The following is a 22,470-nucleotide window of genomic DNA, read 5'->3' as shown; positions in this document are numbered from 1 at the left end:
CACCAACCCCCTGCCCCAAGCCCCCTCCCGCATCCAAACTCCCTCCCAGAGCTTGTACCCCAAAACCCAGCCCCGCACACCCTCCTGCACTCCAAACCCCTCGTGGCCGTTCCTTTGCCTAGGAGCAGCAGGGACATGTCACTGCTTCCAAGGAGCCATGCAGAGCCAAGTAGGGAGCCTGCTGGCCTCACGCCAACCGGACTATAAACCACACTTTGAACGAAGATCAGAAATGCTGATTTATAGATCTTTCCATTTGGTAAAGTGCCAGATAACACAGCTTTTACTGTATTTTTGAACACTTCTGCCTTTTTCTGCACTATTATTGACAATCTTACCACCCTTATATAGTTATGGTCCTACGTCACGGTTAGAATTTCTTTTGTTTCAGATAGATTTTTAAAACCTCTTTTTAGGCCCGATCCTGTTCCCATTGAACTCATGGAAAATTCCCATAAACTTCAGCAAAGTGTAGGACAATGGGGCAAATCCTGCACCACTGGCCACAGATTTTCATTGATACCTTTTAGCTTCCTTTATGAATTGCCTGCTTTTAATAACTACTAATTTAATAACTACTAATTTACAGCTACCAACTTTCCCCTTTTTCCATTACATTTCATTTTTTTATATATATAAATAAATAAATAAATAAATTTATTGCTGCTTTAATTTCCCTTATTAAATAGACTTCTCTCATTGGTCTTAAAAGGGTCAATATACCCAAGAGTCTTGGGTAAGAGTCAAGCTTCCAGTCTAAAAGATTATATAATGTCAAAGTTTTTCAGTTCTGGTCACACCACAAGATACTCAGAAATACTACCTGTAATTAAAATTTTATTTTCAGATTCACTTTCTAGTTGATTCACAGCAGGGAATGTTTCTTACCCTTTCAAAACATGCAGCTTTCTGGGCTGAGGTGAAAAAAATTACTAATGCAGCTAGTTAATGTTTCCTTTCTCTTACAATAGCTCCTATCAGAAAACTTCATCCAAAATTAAATTATGTTATTGTGTTTCATAGTAATGATATTACTGTTTACTGGTTTATTTGTTGCTATTAGCTTTGAAAGTTTGGACTTTTAATAAGGTTTCATTCCCTAAAGAGTCTGGAAAAAAAAGACAGTACACCCTTTGTAACTTTCAGTTCTCTGTTTACATAAGAATGTGGAGATTTTTATTTGGATTTAGACACATACAGGTGAGAAAATAAATATGCACTATTATTCTGTTGTGGGGTTTTTTTATTAATTTTGTTTGGCCTTTAATCTTTGTAAATACATGTATCAGAATATGATCTCTTAAATTTTACTAGTTTAGCTATCCAAAGGAAATGTTAATTCACTGAAAAGCAGTAACTGCGATGTGGTATTGTCGTTTGCAAGTTTAATCAGTCTAAAGTTTTGCACATAATTAATATTCAGCAATGATGTAATAGGTGTCAGAGTCTAGAATCCTGAATAGAAATTCATCGCTGGTCTGCTGATTTGAACCGGCAGAGATCTGGTGGGTCCTATTAGTTCCAATTCAGGTTATAACAAAAAGTTTGTGGACCCACAGGGAACTAAAGGTGAAAAGCAGAGGGATCCTTTCAGGGAACCAGAAGCAAACTCTAACAAGATACAGGGGCATCATTTGCCGTTGCTCTTCCCTCCCCCAATGTCTGTATAGATCTAAATGCTCCATTATGTTTTCTACTCCCCACCCCACACCAGCTTTGAAGGATATAATTACATATAACGTTCTGTATGCTCACAACTTTCCTCTCCCCCACAAAAAAAGTTTTCTGAAATGAGGCCCCTGGCAAAAAGTTTATAATTTAAGTTAAAAATAATGAAAACCCCAAAAGGTGAACTTGCACCTTATCCAGTGTATGTACTGTCTTAGGAACAGGAGAGAAACACTACCTGCTTACATGGCATTATTACTAATAGTATGAAGTGTTTTAAACGTACAACCAAATTGTTTTTCAAGTCAATGTTAAAACCAATTCATAGCTCAAAGTTAAGCAAACATATTTTCCTTGCAATATTATAAGAATTCAGTACACAATACATATTTAAAAACAAAATTATTCAATTAAAGCTTTGTTTTAAATTCTTCAACCACAAGCATTTCAAGTATTACAGACTTAATCCAGGAATTTCTAATACAATTTCTTCTTACAACAATCTACATTTCAAAAACCTAAACATTTCTAACTTTTACTTCATAATACAATAGCACAGGGGATCTCAAACTGGAGATCAGGACCGCTCAGAGGGTACCGAGGTTATTACATGGGGGGTCATGAGCTGTCAGCCTCCACCCCAACCCCCGCCTTGCCTACAGCATTTAGAATGGTGTTAAATATATTAAAAAAAAGTGGTTTTAATTTATATGGGGGGGGTCCGCACTCAGAGGCGTGCTCTGAAAAGGGTCACCAGTACAAAACTTTGAGAACCACTGAAATAGCAGCAGTCTCAGGATTTATATGGAAAGAGCCATATAATTATACTTCATCTACAATAATCACAGAGCAGGTCACATATAGGAACATGCAAACAAACTCTATCACTGAAATACTTATCACTTGGGCACAATATGACAGCTATTTAACACCACACAGTAACACCAAACAAAATGGTGAGACACAAAATCCATTCAAAACCAACATGCAGTGGGAAATCACAAAGATAGCGTTATTGACCGTTATTGTCAAATCCTAAAATTCAATATTAATATTCTTTGCAATTTACTGGATAGGCTAATTTAATCAAAGATAAGCACAAGTAATACAGGAAACTCTACTTTTTACACAATCTTATGGATTTTGCTGGGTCTTCAAACACCACACAAAAGAGAACCTTCCAGTGATTAGTTATAGTAGTACTTAAAGTACTTTAAGTATTTACTACAGAAAACTATATTGTGACATTGTTTTTCTAAATACTTTTTAGAAATACATGCTTCAGTATCTACAATCAGTTAAACGAGCTGTTGGCTCTCTAAATGGAGGTAGACATCTTCATATTTCCCAGCAGGATGATCTTAAGCAGGGCTAAAAACACTGTTTTTGTTCCAAAGCACTGAAAATGAGATAAAACTTTTGAAACTAATTGGTTATTTTAGTAGCTGATTTTAAAAGTTAATATTTGCTCAGTCCTCTAAAAATGCAGTGATATGTACATGATAAACATTAGGGTTTAACAATTGCTAAATCAAATGTGTTTAAATTAGGGCTGTCGATTAATTGCAGTTAACTCATGCGATTAACTCAAAATAATTAACTGCGATTAAAAAAATTAATCGCGATTAATCGCACTGTTAAAAAATAGAATACCAACCGAAATGTATTAAATATTTCTGAATTTTTTTTCTACATTTTCAAATATATTAATTTCTATTACAACACAGAATACAAAGTGTACTGTGCTCACTTTACCTTATTATTATTACAAATATTTGCACTGTAAAAATGATAAAAAATATTTTTCAGTTCACCTCACACTAGTACTGTAGTGCAATCTCTTTACTGTGGAAGTGTAACTTACAAATGTAGATTTTTTTGTTTGTTACATAACTGCACTCAAAAACAAACCTATGTAAAACTTTTAGAGCCTACAAGTCCACTCAGTCCTACTTCTTGTTCAGCCAATCGCTAAGACAAACAAGTTTGTTTACATTTACGGGAGATACTGCTGCCTGCTTCTTATTTATAATGTCACCTGAAAGTGAGAACAGGCATTCTTTTGAAGCTGGCGTTGCAAGGTATTTATGTGCCAGATATGCCCCGTCATGCTTCAGCCACCATTCCAGAGGACATGCTTCCATGCTGATAATGCTCATTAAAAAAATAATGCATTAATTAAATTTGTGACTGAACTCTTTGTATGTCTCCTGTTCTGTTTTACCCACGTTCTGCCATATATTTTTATGTTATAGCAGTCTCAGATGATGACCCAGCACATGTTCATTCTAAGAACACTTTCACAGCAGATTTGACAAAACGCAAAGAAGGTACCAGTGTGAGATTTCTAAGGATAGATACAGCATTCAACCCAAGGTTTAAGAATCTGAAGTGCCTTCCAAAATCTGAGAGGGACGAGGTGTGGAGCAGGCTTTCAGAAATCTTAAAAACGCAACACTCTGATGCGGAAACTACAGAACCCGAACCACCAAAAAAGAAAAATCAACCTTCTGCTGGTGGCATCTGACTCGGATGATGAAAATGAACATCCGTCGGTCCGCTCTGCTTTGGATTGTCATTGAGCAGAACCCATCATCAGCATGGACACATGTCCTCTGGAATGCTGGTTTAAGCATGAAGGGACATATGAATCTTTAGCGCATCTGGCACGTAAATATCTTATGATGCCGGCTACAACAGGGCCATGCGAACATCTGTTCTCACTTTCAGGTGACATTGTAAACAAGAAGTGGGCAGCATTATCTCCTGCAAATAGTAAACAAACTTGTTTGTCTGAGTGATTGGCTGAAGTAGGACTGAGTGGACTTGTAGACTCTAAAGTTTTACATTGTTTTATTTTTCAATGCAGTTATTTTTTGTACATAATTCTACATTTGTAAGTTCAACTTTCATGATAAAGAGATTGCACTACAGTACTTGTATTAGGTGAATTGAAAAATATCATTTATTTTGTTTTGTAAATACCAAATATTTGTAATCAAAAATATAAAGTGAGCACATACACTTTGTATTCTGTGTTGTAATTAAAATCAATATATTTGAAAATGTAGACAACATCCAAAAATATTTAAATAAATGATATTCTATTATTGTTTGACAGTGCGATTAATCGCTTGACAGTCCTAGTTTAAATATATATAAAAAACTTTTAAACTGATTTCGAGTGTTTCTACAATAATGCTAACACATATTCTTGCATTCCTACTTTGCATCAAGTTGTCAAGACAGAAGTTTCCTGCTTGATTACTCTTTTTTTCCTTGTTTACTTTTTTAAATTAGATAACAGAATAACCTAAACAGTAACAACTGAATTTTTTGCACTGGATTTTTTTAATCAACATACTTTCTGTCATTAATAGTTATAATGAAAGTAAAGTATTATACTATCTAGCAAAACTTTTAAAGATCAGCTTAGCAACCAGAATGAAAATCAGTTAAAAGCACTCTGCATCTCACCTTTGGGCTCAGACTAGAGACAGGGAAAGGGCAAAGAAGAAAAAGTTGTATTCTTCTCATAAACAGTCTATATTTTGAGGTTGAGGCACACCTTTCACATCAGAGGGAAGGATTTGTTTTAATGGTATATCCTTGGAATTTTAATTTCAGAGAGCTCTGGGAAGAATAGGAGATAGTGACCTATCAAAATACTAGGCAAGAACATCATAATATTCTGTAGTGTACAGCTATTGACAAAGTGCTTCCTAACCAGTGTTCCCTCTAATTGTTTATGTCCATGTGCGGAATTAATTTTGTTAATGTCACCAATATGGAGGTGATGCGTGGCGGGGGTGGGGCTGTGAGGCTTGGAGTGTGGGAGGGTACTCAGGGTGCGGGCTCTGAGGTGCAGGCTGCCTGGGGCTGCAGTGGGGAAAGGTGCCTCTCCCTGGCCACGGCAGCTCTGGGGCGGGGGCTGGGCCTCTCCCTGCCTGCACAGCCCTGGATAGCTTGCTACGCAGCCACGTGGCAGCACAGCTTAGAGGGAACTTAGTTCCTAACACAGCTGGATTCAGCCTCACATGACACCATCGAATCCAGATAACTTGCAAGAAAAGCAACAAGAGAGCAGCGGCAGAAGTCTCAATCCAAAAATTGCAACAAATGGTTTCTGAAATCTTGTGATGGAGGAGGCAAATAAAGTTTTCTTCCCGAGTCGACCTGCTGATCAGCACATCCCCCTCCCTCCCAGAGCCTCCCACCCACCACGATCAGATGTTTTGCGGCATGCAGGAGATTTTGAGAGGGCGTCGAAGAGTGAGGCGCAGCACACTAGGGGGAGGGGGCAGAACAGGGTCAGAAGAGGCGGGGCGGACCAGGGGCGGGAAGAGGTGAGGTGGAGCCTTGGAGGAAGGGTTAGAGTGGGGGTGGGGCCTGGGGCACAGCCGGAGGTCGAGCACCCCCCCAGCACATTAGAAAGTCAGCGCCTGTGCGCACAGCAGCTTATAGCCTTGGCTGCAGACACAAGGGCGATGCAAGATGCATGTGTGGGTCAACTGACACTGCTACAAATCATTCAGGCTCCAGCACATGATGCGCATGTGCACCAATGTTTGGAATCCATATAGGGACCATCACTCGAAGAAACACAAAATCCGAATGAACAGAACTGTTCTCAGAAACTTGTTAAACGTGGGTTGTTTGCATCTAGTAACTAAGTCTAGCATTTCTTATTAAGGAATTTTCGCATTATTTTGCGGATAAATTCACTTGGAATTTGGATTGAGCTGTATGTCACAATGATAAAGTTAAGTCGAAAAAGAGTCTTCTCTGCTGGAGCTTTAGTCAATGTTGCTTACTGAACTTCTGGGAGTACTAAGAGATTTGCAAACTGTCACCTATGAATTAGAATGGTGAAGGTCAAAAGGGAAGTACTGAGGCATATTATTGTAATTGTCTGCCCGCTTCTTTTAACCATTTTTTAAAAATCTTTGGTCAAGAAACATTATATAATGCAGACAGACACTTCATTTACTGTCAACATCTCAAACCCTCCTTTCCTTTCCAAGGAAAATAATTAAGGCTGTACAGATGACATTTTGATAATTCCTGGAATATTCAGCTTTCCTTGACCCCAGTCAATTTGCGTAATGTTAAGCTTCGGTATAACAAGGAGACTGCATCCATTGTGTCGGTTGATCTCTTTCTGGGGTGGATGAAGATAGCGGGCATATGATGATTTTTTAGATCTTTCTGCCATCTTCGGTGTTGTTGAAAGTAAGATGTTGTTGACATGCCAGCAGACCCTATCAGAAGTAGACAGAGTAATTCAAGTGGCTCAGTTTCTTTCCAAAAGATGCCAGAATGTAATATTGGACAATAGCTCATCTGCCCAGATGACTCTCTCATTCAGGGTTTCTCAGACTCCCATTGTCACCCATCCTATTCAATGTTTATGAGGCCCCATATACTTCAGAGATGGCAAACAGTAGACAAACAGCAAACAGGATGCTGCACAACAGACAGAGGTAAGGATATACATTTTGTAGTTTAGGATTATGCACGATGTCACTCTTACAAAATCCATCACAGAATCCTAAGCATGCACACAGAGCTACAGTGAAAGAATTTTGAAGAGGTCACAAAGCAAACTGTATGAAATTCAATTTATCTTCCTTGAGGATGAAAAGATAAGCCAGCCCTCTTTCAGTTGGAATTTTGAACAATTTGCTGTTGGGAATTTGCACCGTTTCGATTGAAGTAGCTAAACCATGGTAAAAACAGCTTTAGTTTTAATGTAGTTTGTCCACGGAGAAAGGTAAAACACAGTTTTATCTGACACTGCTATCAGTTGGGGGAGGAGGGTCCTAAAACTTATCAAAATTATTAAATCAATTAACAGGAAGAAGAGATTTCAAATATATTTATATCTGAAACTTCCCACAAAGCTATTTTCTCCAATAAAAAGAAAGATTTCTTAAATTAAGTGAATGGTGGGTGGTTTGTTTGTTTTTAATTTCCAACTGTTAAAGTTTTATATCTATTGTACAAGAGGATTAACATATTCCTGAGTATACAGTAACAGTGAGTTGCAGGCACTTCTTACGCAACATGTCAGCAGTCATGCACAGACTGCATTCTACTTCCCGCCTTCTCACATATTAATGCTTACTGAAAATGCAACATAGCAGTAAGGAAACTCAGACAGGGAAAGCTGCTGACTCAAAAGAGCTGGCATGTGACATTCCTTACAGATTTAGGAGATCCCTGCTCTAACCCTTGAAAACACGATGACATAAAAACATTGCATTATTAGCTGGCTTTCTACCAAGCAGCTGCATGTGAGATGTCTTGGTGAAAAGCTGACATAAGGAATGCTGTTAGCATTCCTCATCATCATCCAGCTGGATCAGATTTCAAACAACTTCTACTTTAATTCAGTGAAACAATAAGCCTCAGTACCAACCTTTTAAGTTCACAGACAAAAATAGTGATACAGAAAATTACTATAAAACACTCATTCCAACCATATCAAAACATTTCTAAACAGTTTTTTAAAGCAGTAAATAACACACTTTCTTAAAAAAAAAAAAGAGAGAGATTTGCATAAGTACCTGATACCATGAGAAAATATAAATATGAAAGTTAGAGGTTGACCTAAACTTTAGTCATTTTTTCCTTCTAATACGTGTGTGGTCCTTCCCTTTGAATGGATTAAAAAAAATTACAGCATTTCAGTCAATCCAATTAACAAAATTTCATTGTATTCAAACTGACCAACTCCAATGCCAAAAACCCCACACTACATCTCCCAGCTCACTGATGATAGCTATCCTGAAGAGAGTATTTGCCTCCTGTTTTCAATGTAAAAAAACAATGAGTCCAGGGGCACTTTCAGATGCATCTGAATAAGTGGTTTTTTACCAACAAAAGCTTATGCCCAAATAAATCTATTAGTCTTTAAGGTGCCCCCGGACTCCCCATTGTTTTTGTGGATACAGACTAACACTACCCCTGTGATACTTGTTTTCAATGTGTTTCTCTAAGAAATATAAGCTTACACTACACAAACAACAAGAAGACAAAGATATTACTAGAAAGTTTATTAAGTCTTGTAATAGCCTTCAAATATTTGAAACAAAAAAATAATAAAGCAAATCAGGGGTTCTGATGATTTTATAACCCATTTAAATCTCACTTACGTATTTTACTTTTCACATGAATACGCCTTGATGAACAAGAAAAGCAAGGAATTCTGGCACTATTCACGGTGATTATTCCATCCAATATATGGAGTCTTATTTTCTACTCAAGCCTAATTTTCTATTTTTAATATTAAATATCATTAAGAAATCAAAGGCCATTTAGTAGTGTTTATTAAATTGCATTTTTTTGGATTTTGGAAAGGTTTTATAGCAGAACAGTATTAACTCGCAATGTCCTGCAAACCACACAATAGGAATAATTACGTTTTGTTTACAAGACCATAAACAATTTTAATCCAATATTTATAGGACAGTATCAAACATATTAGGTAGTTAAATAAATTGAAAGAATGTTCTACTCTATGCATATTCGTATCTTTAACACCTTATACTTTGTTCCTATGGTTTCTGAATGCATGAAAGTGGTCAAGACTGGTATGTCCAACTACTCTTCACAAGCTGGTTGCCTGCATGTTTCTAATACAACTAGCTGCAGAAACAGGGTGAATGATGGTTAACTATGGTCCCTACTATACATGGAAATTGCCTAGCTGTTCTTAAGAGCCAATATGGATAAAGTTGGGCCAAATTATGTAGTTTTTACTCTGCCCTGACTCAGACAAAAGGATAAAACAAAACTTACTAAAATCAATAGTTTGTTTGAGGCAAGATTTCAAGAATTGGCCTTTTCAAGTAGTTGATCTAAACATTTTTTTTAATGCAGACACCGCAGGTAAACAAACTGGCCCGGCCCGCCAGGGTGCTTACCCTGGTGGGCTGCATGCCAAAGGTTGCCGATCCCTGATTTAGTTGCTTTGAGCAGGGGATTGGACTAGATGACTTCCTGAGGTCTCTTCCTCTGGTACAGTTACATCAGAGGGTCACAAACACAGAATATTCCTATCAGTATAGATTTTGGAAAACAGATAATGTACAGTAACTCCTCGCTTAACATTGTAGTTATGTTCCTTAAAAATGCTACTTTAGCGAAACGATGTTAAGTGAATCTATTTCCCCATAAGAATGAAAGTAAGTAGGAAGGGTTAGGTTCTAGGGAAATTTTTTTGTATATTTTTGTGTGTATATAACTTTAAACAATTTAATACTGTACACAGCAATGATGATTGTGAAGCTTGGTTGAGGCGGTGGAGTCAGAAGGTGGGATATTTCTCAGGGAATGCCTTAGTGCTAAATGATGAATTAGCACTCAGCTGAGCCCACAAGGATTAACACATTATTGTTAAATGTAGCCTTATACTCTGCAAGGCAGCACGCATGGCGGGAGTAGACATAGCATGGCAGAGAGAGAGAGAGACCCCGATCGTGTGTGTGAGAAAGAGACAGACAGACAGGCATTGCACCCTTAAGTACGCTGACCCCACTCTAAATACACTGCCTTTTTAAGGAGATCAGCAAGTTGAGACAGCAGCTGCTGCCAGCAAGCTTCCACCATCCTGAGCCCTGTCACATCCCCCCCTGCTCTGTGGAGATGGGGTACAGGAGCAGGGGGACAGGAGCGGGGGAGGGGGACACCCTGACATTAGCACCCCTCTTCACTACCCCCCACCAACCAAGCAGAAGGCTCCCGGAGCAGCTCCAAGGCAGAGGGCAGGAGCAGCACACGGCAGTGGAGGGAGGGACAGCTGAACTGCCCAGTAAGTGATAGCCTGTCTGGCGGCTGCCACACACAGAACTTAGGGGAGCTGATGGGGAACTGCCAACCCACCCTGGTTCCAAGCCCCCACCAGCTAACTCCAACGGGCTGCTCTTCCTGTAATCAGTGGACAAAGCAGAGGGTTGCCAAACAATGTTATAAAGAAGCATTGCGCAACTTTAAACGATCATGTTCTCTAACTGATCAGCAATGTAACCATGAAACAACGTTAACTGGAACAACGTTAAGTGAGGAGTTACAGGACTGGACTCTGATTCATAGCTATTCCAATATAATGAGACAGTATTGCTTCTGAAGTGTCTAGAAGAGAAATCAGAGGTGAGACAAGGTATACCACACTGTCAAATTGCTGAAAGAAAAGGTCTTATTTTGGACTGACCGTTATGAGATGAGGGCAGTGGTTACAGATGTGCAACCACATTATGGTAGTTGATGGTATTTCCAGTATAAGCTAGAGCCAAAATCATGTAACTCAATATTCAGATACTCTAACAGCTCTGACCCTTTGTATATCTAGTGTATCTGCAGTAGATTAAAAGGGTTTGTGGTCCGTGTTGAGATTGCTGGAGAAGTAGAGGGCTGATCATTAAAGCGCAATCAAAGATTATTTGTGGAACCTTAAAAAAAAAACCTAAAATGTTCAAGTATTTAATCATATTTACAATCTAACTATTTTAGTTTCATATATGCAAATCACTACATATAATTACAAAGTAAATCACTAAAAATAAACATCTTAAATACAGCAAGAGGTATCATTAATAGGAAAGGGACACTGACAGTTTGCATTAAAGTAGATCTAAAAGTATTGGTTTTACCCATAAAAACTCATTGGAAAACAAGTTTCAAAGTTCACGTAAGGGACAGTAGAGTCCTGTATTTTTTTTTTTTATTATTTATTTACTTAACACTTTGTTGACTATTGATTCAACAACAGACATTTACCATACCTTAACAAGAGCTCTGAAACATATTTATTTTCCATGCTTTCTAATGGGAAAGAATATTTTCAATGCTATTTTCTCCTTGATAAGAAGGGCTTTCCTGAGAAGCAACTGGCAAGGCTGCATTGTGTAGAACACTGCAGTGGCATTCACTACCATAAGCAGTGTAACTTGAAAGAAAGAGAGAATGGATAACAAATCCACCAATACTGCCATTCCCCCAACATCCTAAAGAAAAATAATCCTGTAATTCAAGCATTGAACTAGGACTCAGAAGTTCTGCCTTGATTCCCCTTATTTAAAATTTAATAGTTTAATAAAATTTAAAACCAGAAGGGACCATTAGATTATCTAGCCTGACCTTGGGGATAACACAGACTGCTAAATTTTACCCAGTTACCCCTACATTGAGCCAAATAACTTGGGTTAGACTAAAGCATTTCAGTCCTCAGAAGACTAAATTGTGTGCCACAAGTAGCGAACAGGAGAAACTAGGTGCCACCAATGCCCGAAGAACCTGCAATGTCATGGAGTTGATTAGGTGACATATGCCCAGATGACCCTAGCAAGCAATCCAGATACCATGCTACAAAGGAGCCAAAAAAACCCAAGGCCCCAGGCTATCTGACCTGGGAGAAAATTCTTTCCCAAGTCTAAACCTAGCAATCAGTTTGGCTCGGAGCATGTGAGCAAGACACACCAGCCAAGCTTCTGAGAAAGAGGATTCACTGTATCACCTCGTACAACTGGTCTACCCTGTCCTTTGTTCTGTCACCAGCTGTGGCCAAGTTCTGATGCTGGGGGGGGAGGGGGAGAAGAGAGAGACACACAAGGAACAGAATACATCAAGTCCACTGTGCATTTGGGAAAAAATTCCTTCCTGACCCCTGGTGATGAATTGATTGATGCTGGAGACCTGATTATAGCCATTGTCATAACACAGAGCGGTTAACGTTTTCATAGTGAGGGCAATGCAGAACTTGATGTTCTCCCTATGGCCCGTGAAAGAAGTTAATAAACAAAGGGATTCATAGATTCACATTCAAAGTCCAGAAGGGACCACCACAATCATCTAACCCAACCCTCCCACAGACACAGGCCATAAAATTTCTCTCAGAAACTACAATAAAGCACATGGATTAGAAAGATATCAAATCTCACTTTAAAGACTCCAAACAATGGTGAGTCCACAACCTCCCATGTAAGCTATTCCAATTTTTAAAATCACACTCACTGCTAGGAAATTGCATCTTATTTCAAGGCTGAATTTGCCCGACTTCAACTTCCAGCCCCTGGATCTTATGATGTCTGTCAGCCAGGTTGAAAAGCTTCCCACTATCAGATATTTTTTTCCCATATGTTAGTACCTATGCACAGCAATCAAGTCACCTCAACCTTCTCTGCCATAAACAGAATAGGTTTAGCTCCTAATACTCTCAAAGGCTTGTTTTCTAGACTCTGGATCACTTTTGCAGCCGTCCTTTGAACTCTCACCACTATTTCCACATCCTTCTTGAAACATGGACACCAGAACTGGACATATTCTAGCAGTAATCTTCCCAATACTGGGTTCAGAGACAAGGTAACTTCCCTACCTCAACTTAATATTCCCCTTTTTATACATCTGAGGATTGTATTAGCCATTTTTTTGACAGCATTGCATTGAAAGCTCATGCTGATGTAGACGCAAGTCCTTCCCTGAGTCTCTGCTTGCCAAAACAGTCTCCCTTCTTGTAGGTACAGCCCGCATTCTTTGTTCCCAGGTGTGTACTTGGCATCTGACTATATTAAAATGCATTTTGTTAGACTCTGACCATTTAATCAAGTGATTGAGATCACTATCAGTAACCTGTCCTCATTATTTACTATCCCACCAATCCTTATCTACAAATTTTATCAGCAATGATTTTATATTGTCTAGCTCTGATAAAAATATGGAATAGCGTTGAGCCATAAACTGCTCCCTGGACCCTGCTAGAAACAGCCCCATGAACTGATGTCTCACTATGAGCAACTATGTTTTGAGTTCTGTAAGTGAGCTAGTTCTTGATCCAGCTAATGTGTACCCTGTAGTTCTATATAATGCAAGTTTTTTAGTCAAAATGTCATTTGGTACTTTGTCAAATGCCTTGGGGACTTCCAAATAAACTATATCAACATAGTTTATCAACCAGATCCATAATTTTGTCAAAAAAGACCACAAGTTTGTTTGTCAAGACTTACCTTTTATTAAACCATGTTGACTGGCATATTTTTAGCCTATAATTCTTTGTAGATACTATTTCATTGTTTTGTCAGGGATCTATAGTTCCCTAAGGGGTCATCCCTTTTAAAATGAGGATACTACTACTTCCCTACCTCTGAGGGCTGTTTAAGGCTGAATTCATTAGTGTAACTGAAGTGCTCATATACTACGGTGATGAATGCCTCAGTAAATCCTATTAAAAACAAGATAGGTACACAAACTGGGATACAGGAGCCACCCCAGAACACAGATTCTTAGCACACAACAGGTGCAAAGCCTCTGAATGGATTCCCAAAATCTTGCTCATCCATCCCCTTTCGACATCAGAATTTGACCAGTCACACTAAATCTGAACCTCTTACAGCCACAGATGTGGGGGCAGGATTTGGCCCTCGATTAACATACTGAAAAAAAGATAGGCATTTTTAGAAATGCCTGGAACATTCTTTTATATCCCATTTAGTAGTAAAGATTTAATAAAGACAAATACTCACTTCATATTTCCTTTAATGATACTACTCAGTAAGAGCTCAGGATTGATAATGCACTGAACAACATTACAAGCAGATGTGAAGGTGGTAAATCACCACCGCGTCTTTTCGATCTCTAATTTCTGTGTTGCAGAACACATTTGTAAATAGGTATGAAAACTATTCTCAAATATTTGGGAACCCAATATTTACTTTACTGTAAAATAAATATTAGCTTCTGATGCAGTCTCAGTCAGCAATTGTGTTAAAATAGTTGCTCTTTTTGCTAGCAGGTAATATGATCTTTATATTATTTCAGTTTACAGTACCGTTTTCCTTTAAGTAAAAAATTAAAAGACAAAAATAAAAATGCAACTTACCCCCATTATCTGTTCTCTTTAAAGCACCATCCTTATGAGGGCATAATTCGCATCTCTAGGGAAAAGCAAAAACAAAACAAAGAATTGGAATGATCATAGAACATTATAAGAGAAACCATATAGATTATACAAAAGTATCATTGTAATTGTCTTCTATAATTGACAGATTAGAGTTTGAGAAGCAAGCGGATACACATTTCCATTAATCTAAACAATGCTAAGGAAGTATTCATAATACAGAGCTCTTAGGGAATGAAGTTGCTAATTTCTGATATGTTTCAAACCACAGCACTGTCCTCACTTAAATAGGAAACAAGTTACTTGTAATTCTACTTCTCACCAGATAGCTTTCAGAATTCTCATTTCTGGATCTTCACTCCCTAGAAAGAGACCTCCAAGGATTTGGGAGGGAGGGGCTAATCCCAAAGGAACCAGGATGGAACCCAAGATTGTGAGAGAGATATTTGCTTCCATCAGAATCTCGGGGTCCATTGAAGTCATGAATACAGCTGCAGACATAAGACTTAATATTCATAGCATGGTCTTAGCAGTCACTGCTGCCTCTTGCTTCTCCCTCCTGATACAACTTGCATCCTGTTCCAAGACAGCAGACTTTGAGTGGAGATATACTTGGCAACATCAGTAGAGAATGGGCCAATTCACCTGTGTCCCAGAGACAACAATATTCTTCCTGACCATCAGCTTGCTCTCATTCAGATGGCTAATCATAGTGAGGTGATGGAGGAGCCTACAACACTGACAGTTCCTCTGGAGCAGGGTGTCAAACTCATTTAATGAAGAGTGAAAAATTCCATTCTTAATTAATTTTTTTCATTCTATAGCAAAACTCCCACTGGCAACAATGGGAGGCTTGCACAAATATCAAAGGCAGAATTTGGCTTTAGGTAGTAACTAAAACTTTTACATTACTTATTATTTGTTCAGTACACAGTTGTCATTCAGCACCATGCCAAGGGGTTGGGGTCGCCTTTAGAGCCACTGATATTTTTGCCCTTTGTTTTTCCTCCATCCCCATCCTCTCCCGTCCATAACTTCTCCTTTCTTCTCTCAGCATTTCCTTCCCTACAGCACCTTGCAAATCCCACAGGCTTCACTCTCACCCTTCCCTCATGGCTTCTGCTAAAATGATCAGCAGTTAAATAATTAATGCTTACATGAAGGTGTCATCATGTGGCTTTAGAATTGGTTAGTAAAAAGATGGTTTCAACACCTGTCAGTCATTTTTTAAGGCTGCCTGCAGACTCAGGCAAACAACACTACATCAGTTGCACTCAGTTCACATTTTTGAAGGGTTTATTTGCAATCGGAAGTGCTATTTTTTTTTTTTTAATTAAAACAAATTCTGCAGAATCTGTATAGGTCATGTAAACCACAAAAATACACTTATGGGTGGTATGTTTGACAGACACCTGCCCTCCAGGCATCAAACACTAGCTGCACTAAGGCCCCTCAAAGTGGGAGTACACTGGGGTCAAAACCAATCCTCAACACACTAAAGGAGCTAATTCCACAGCATGTGGGCAATCTTGGCACAATAAGCACTCTGACTGTGCAAACAGCTCTGAAAAATCTTGACACAAGCCCAAGTTAGCACTGAAAGTAATTACTACAGCTTCAGAGATTAACAGGCTTGGCCTGCCTAGATCCCCAAATGTACATTACCACTGAAGACTCTCAGAACAGTTTCCCAATCCTAAATACATATGGAGAAGGGATACAAGAGGCTTCAAGTGCTAATGTGCATAAAGTTATTAAAAGCTTCAGCACTGGCAAGTCAGAGAGCAGTTTGCTTTCTCTCTGTGCCCCCTGGTATTGCCTAACACTACTAGCACTGACTTCAAGCATCAGTATCTGTACATGGCAAAACCATTGGCAGGAATGACACAGGATGCTTCAGTGGAGGTGGTGAAGCTACATCAGTGGACATAGGGCAGAAAATTGATGTCTGCACTACTTGCATCAGTGCATACCCAAATCTCTCCAGAGGTGAGGCCAACTCAGGCTTTCCTCTTTCAAAGCCCTCTGGTCTGATCTGAAGCTGAGATCAATGGAATCTCTAGAGTAAAGCTGTCTCAAGGAACAGTTGAAAGCATTCCCTAGGACACCTGTGTATTTGAGACAGTATCTGCCCCAAACACTCCTTTCACAGGACACATGGAAGAAAATGCAACACATGCCTTTTCATAATAGGCACGCCTCTGGAGTTAAGGATGCATATTTTGTCACCCTGAAAGGACATAAAAAACCCTAATACACACACAAAGCAAGTAAATGACATTCACAGAATCTGAAGTATCAATGAAAAGAGCTGAAACCCTCAGTGCCTGAAACAGACCTGAATCACAAAAACGTAGGTTACTTACTTGTAACTGTGGTTCTTCAGGAGGTGTAGTCCATAACTGTTTTCCACATGTGGGTATGCACCATGCACCTGAGACTGGAAAATCTTGCAACTAGTGTCCATTGGTCCATGCCTGCACCCTGGCTCTCCTCACATGCAGCACTGAGGGTATAAAGGGAGTTGCGGTCTGACCATCTCTCCAGTTCCTTCCCTGCCACAAATCCAGTCATGATCCAAAGCAGAGGGGAAGGAAGATGGGAAGCAGAATACAGATAGGGACCACACATCTCAAAACTCCCAGTTACAGGTAAGTAACCTCCATTTCTTCTTCAAGTGCTGGTCCCTATGTGTTTTCCATATGTTGGTGACTGGCAAGCAGTACTCAAATTGGGGAGAGTGAGGATGCAGTCAGCATACACGTCTAACACTGCAATTCCAAAGGCTGTATCAGCACATGAGGCTTGGACCAAAGCGTAATGCTTTGTGAACTTGTGGAGGGAACTCTAGGTTGCTGCCTTATAAATGGCCAGCATAAGGCACTTCTCAAAGAGATGCTACTGAGTTTACCGTGTGCCCTAGTGAAATGGGCCCTCACCCCACCAGGGGGAGGGAAAAGTGCCAATTGATAGCAAAGGAGAATACAGGCAGAAATCCACTTTGGGAATATGAGCAGATACTGCTAATCTCCATGCTTACTCTGCAATAGCAACTAATAGAATAGGTGATTTTCTAAATGGTTTCATTCTTTGTAGGTAGAATGCCAATGCTCATCTGAAATCAAGAGGATGAAGTCTCCTTTCCTTGCTAGAGGCATGAGGCTTTGGGAAGAATACCAGTAAGTGAATCGATTGGTTTATGTGGAACTCAGAAACTACCTTTGGGATGAATTTTGGAAGGAAGAGAAGGGATACCTTCTCTTTTGAAACAAAACGTGCAGCAAGTCAACCATGTGGGCCCTCCGGCTCACCTACTCTTCTGGCCAACATAATAGTGACTAGGAAGAAGACCTTCATAGAGAGGTGGAACATTGAGCACATGGCCATCAATCTGAAAGGTGGCCCAGTAAGTGCTGCAGTATAAGTACATTGGCTTCGTTAGTAGTGGAAAGACCCTAGTCAGACCCTTTAGGAATCTGGCTGCTACCAGGGAGGCTTAGGCAGACCTAAATCCTTGGGACCTGCACATCAGTACTCACTCAACTTGGAAGGAGTCAGGTAGGAATTCCTTCTCCTGGAAGCAGGTTTAGAGGTGGATCTGTTTTTTATGTCTGTGACAGTGCACCTGACTCTCATAAGAAGCCTGAGAAAACGGGTCATTAGATTTATCTGAGCTGGCCTCTGCTTCTGAGCTCATGCTTAGAATCATTCTGCTTGAGGACTAAGGCCAATGTACAGGGGAGTCTCCCAGGCCTGCATGTGACTCGGGTCTCATGGCTTTCTCCATGAGGTGCTTCCTCAGGTGGAGCTCTTATTCCTGTCAGGTCCAGGGTGGAAAGAAACAACCGACACTGCACTTGCCAGACGTATGCACCTCTCTTAGGCAGTAAGGGCAGCAATGGTGGTCATTGCTGACCACGGAGGAGCAAGGACAGGAGACTGTTTTTTAAATCCCAGAATTCTGACAAAAGTCCTACTCCCAAAAGGAAGGACAAAGAGATTCTCCCAGTGTTGGGAAAATTATGCTACACTAACTACATAATATACTATAAAAACAGTTACAAACTATATGCAATTATATTTACTGAGATTAAGATGATGCGAGGATAGCTCCAGAAATAAAGATTCCAACTCAGGCCACGTGGCGGTAACAAGGAACTGGAGAGGCAGTCAGTGTGCACTTTCCCTTATACCCTGGGTGCTGAACATAAGAAGATGCAGGGCGCAGGCGCAAACCACTGGACACTACTGGCAAAATTTTCCAGTATCAGGTGCATAGTGAGAATAAGTATCCACGTGTGGAATACTGATAGGAACAAGCATTCAAAACAGGGCCGGCTCCAGGCACCAGCTTACCAAGCAGGTGCTTGGGGTGGCCACTTCGGAGAGGGGCGGCACGTCCAGCTGTTCGGCAGCAATTCGGCGGACAGTCCCTCTCTCCCGCTCGGAGCGAAGGACCTTCCACTGAATTGCCGCCGCAGATCGCGATCACGGCTTTTTTTGTTCGTTTGTTTGGCTGCTTGGGGCAGCCAAAACCCTGGAGCCAGCCGTGATTCGAAAACCCACTAATGTTCCTCAGAGAAATCTGGAAACCAGAGATGGGCCAGAGGTGCCCAAAAGGCCACAGGAACATCAAAATAAACAGGACTAGACTGACAGGAACACGGGGGAAATATCAAAAAAGGGTCCCCAAAACAGAGCAGGTAGAAGAGATGGCTCTTGAGGGATGCTCTTTCAGTGGCAGAGCTTCGGCTTGTTTTGCCTAGCAAAATGAAGGCTGTGAGAGGATATGATTGCTTTCTATAAAATATGTCAGGGGGGTAAACAGCAGGGAGGACTAAACGTTATTTAAGATGAAAGCTATTGTTAGCACAAAAACAAATGGATATAACTGGCCATGAACAAATTTCAAGCTGCAAATCAGAAGGTTTTTAACCAGCAGAGGAGTGAAGTTCTGGAACAGCTTCCCAAAAGGAGTTGTGGGGGCAAACTTAGTTTTAAAATATCACTTGATAAATTTATGAGTGGGACTATATGATGGAGTGGCTTGCAATGGCGGGGGCAGGGCTAGGCAGCCCTGGTGGTCCCCTCAGTTCATGTTTTATGTTCCTAAAACTCTCATGCTTCAGAGGTCAGCAGCTCACCTGCAGGGTCAGGAAGGGAATTTCCCGCACACACATTGTATTTGGGCGGAGGGGGCAGGTGTCTCCTTTCACTGAACCATCAGAGATGGCCACAGCTGGAGATGGAACACTGGATGGGGTAGGCTGATGTTCTGAGATCGTACTGAGAATTCTTTCAGGAGCTTACTGCTTAGTTCTTGCTCACATGCTCATGGTCCAACTGTTCATTATACATGGAGTCTGGAAGGAATTTTTCCCCAGGTCAGACTTGCATGGAACTTGAGAGCTTTTTGCCTACCTCTGCAGCGTGGGGTGTGGGTCACTTGCTAGGATCATCTGGGATCTGGGCATATTTTACTTAATTCCCTGCCAATTCAGGGAACTGGTGCCTCCGCCCCTCCTGTTTTCTGCCCACAGCACATAATGGTTTAGTCTCCTGAGGGCTAGAACACTTCAGTTTAATTCTGGTTGTTGGTCTTTGTGTAAAGGTGACTGGGTGCTTTAGTGGCCTGTGATATAAAGGATGTCAGACTAGATAATCTGGTGGTCCTTTCTGGCCTTAAACTCTATGGCAGTCACTAAATAATTGACTGGAAGCTTCCCAATGCAGCAGCTGGGGTGGTGTGTGACTACCAGAGAATGAATATAAGAACATAGGAACAGCCATACTGGGTCAGATCAAAGGTCCATCTAGCGCAGTATCCTGTCTTCCAACATTGGCCAATGCCAGGTACCCAAGAGAGAATAAACAGAACAAGTAATCATCAAGTGATCCATCCCGTCACCCATTCCCAGCTTCTGGCAAACAGAGACTAGGGACATCATCCCTGTCCATCCTGGCTAATAGCCATTGATTTATCTAGTTCTTTTTTGAACACTGTTATAGTCTTGGCCTTCACAACATCCTCTGGCAGGAAAATACTTCCTTTTGTTTGTTTTAAACCTGCTGCCTATCAATTTCATTAGGTGACCCCTAGTTCTTGTGTTATGAGGAGTAAATAACACTTTCTTATTTCCTTTCTTCACACTAGTCATGATTTTATAGACCTCTATCATATCCCCCCTTAGTAGTCTCTTTTCCAAGCTGAAAAGTCCCAGTCTTATTAATCTCTCATCATAACGGCAGCCATTCCATACCCCTAATAATTTTTGTTGCCCTTTTCTGAAACTTTTCCAATTCCAATACATCTTTTTTGACATGGGGCGACCACATCTGCACGCAGTATTCAAGATGTGGGCGTCCCATGGATTTATATAGAAGCAATATGATATTTTCTGTCTTATTATTATCCCTTTCTTAATGATTCCCAACATTCTGTTTGCTTTTTTGACTACCACGGCACAATTAGTGGATGTTTTCAGAGAACTATCCACAAATTATTCCAAGATCTCTTTCTTGAGTGGTAACAGCCAATTTAGACCCCATCATTTTATATGTATAGTTGGGATTATGTTTCTCAATGTGCATTACTTTGCATTTATCAACACTGAATTTCATCTGCCATTTTGCTGCCCCGTCACCCGGTTTTGAGAGATCCTTTTGTAGCTCTTCAGTCTGCCTGGGACTTAACTCTCAAGCAATTTTGTATCATTTACAAATTTTGCCATTTCACCATTTACCCCTTTTTCCAGATGATTTATGAATATATAGAATAGGACTGGGTCCAGTACAGACCTCTGGGGGTCACCACTATTTACCTCTCTCCAGCCTGAAAACTGACCATTTATTCCTACCCTTTGTTTCCTATCTTTGAACCAGTTACTGATCCATGATCTGTGTGTCTGACAATTTTGTTCTTAGTTTCAACCAGTTTGCCCGGTTCTGAAGTCAGGCTTACCATCTTATAATTGTCAAGATCACCACTAGAGCCCTTTTTAAAAACTGGTGTCACATTAGCTATCCTCCAGTCATTTGGTACAGAAGTTGATTTAAAAAATAGGTTACAGACTAGAGTTAGTAGTTCTGCAGTTTCACATTGGAGTTCCTTCAGAACTCTTAAGAGAATACCATCTGGTCCTGGTAATTTATTTCTGTTTAGTTTATCAATTTGTTCTAAAACCTCCTCTAATGACACCTCAATCTGGGACAGTTCCTCATATTTGTCACCTAAAAAGAATGGCTCAGGTTTGGGAATCTCCCTCATATCCTCAACCGTGAAGACTGATGCAAAGCATTAATTTAATTTAGTTTCTCTGCAATGGTCTTATCGTCCTTGAGTGCTCCTTTACGATCTCGACAGGTTAGTAGTCCCATTTGTTGTTGAGCAGGCTTCCCGCTTCTGATGAACTTTAAAAATGTTTTGCTATTACTTTTTGAGTCTTTAGCTAACTGTTCTTTAAATTCTTTTTTGGCCTTTCTAATTTTATTTTTACATTTCATTTACCAGAGTTTATGCTCCTTTCTATTTTCCTCACTGGGATTTAACTTCCACTTTTTAAAGGATGCCTTTTTGCATCTCACTGCTTCTTTTACTTTGTTGTTTAGCCACGGTGGCAGGTTTTTGGTTCGTTTAATATGTTTTTTAATTTGGGGTATACATTATGGTGTCTTTAGAAAGTTTCCATGCAGCTTGCAGAGATTTCACTTTTGGCACGGTACCTTTTAATTTCTGTTTAACTAACCTCCTCATTTGTGTGTAGATCCCCTTTCTGAAATTAAATACTACAGTGTTGGACTGCTGTTGTGTTTTCCCCACCACAGGGATGTTAAATTTAATTATATTATGGTCATTATTGCCAAGCGGTCCAGCTATATTCAAGTCTTGGACCAGATCCTTTGCTCCACTT

The 22,470-nt window shown here is 40.1% G+C and overlaps 1 protein-coding gene across 4 annotated transcripts in view; it reads right to left on the bottom strand.

The window, feature by feature from the left end:
- Nucleotides 1-22,470, bottom strand: part of MLLT10 (MLLT10 histone lysine methyltransferase DOT1L cofactor) — a 209,436-nt gene that overhangs the window by 161,950 nt on the left and 25,016 nt on the right. For all 4 annotated transcript variants that reach the window (XM_054020656.1, XM_054020659.1, XM_054020657.1 and 1 more), the window contains one exon: nucleotides 14,543-14,597. In XM_054020656.1, coding sequence (XP_053876631.1) covers nucleotides 14,543-14,597 — 55 coding nt within the window. The remainder of the gene's footprint in view (nucleotides 1-14,542; nucleotides 14,598-22,470) is intronic.

Source organism: Malaclemys terrapin, chromosome 2, assembly GCF_027887155.1.
Source record: "Malaclemys terrapin pileata isolate rMalTer1 chromosome 2, rMalTer1.hap1, whole genome shotgun sequence".
NCBI classification, from domain to species: domain Eukaryota; kingdom Metazoa; phylum Chordata; order Testudines; family Emydidae; genus Malaclemys; species Malaclemys terrapin.
Note: the sequence above shows the minus strand (reverse complement) of the source record. Positions and strands in the feature narration are given on the sequence as shown.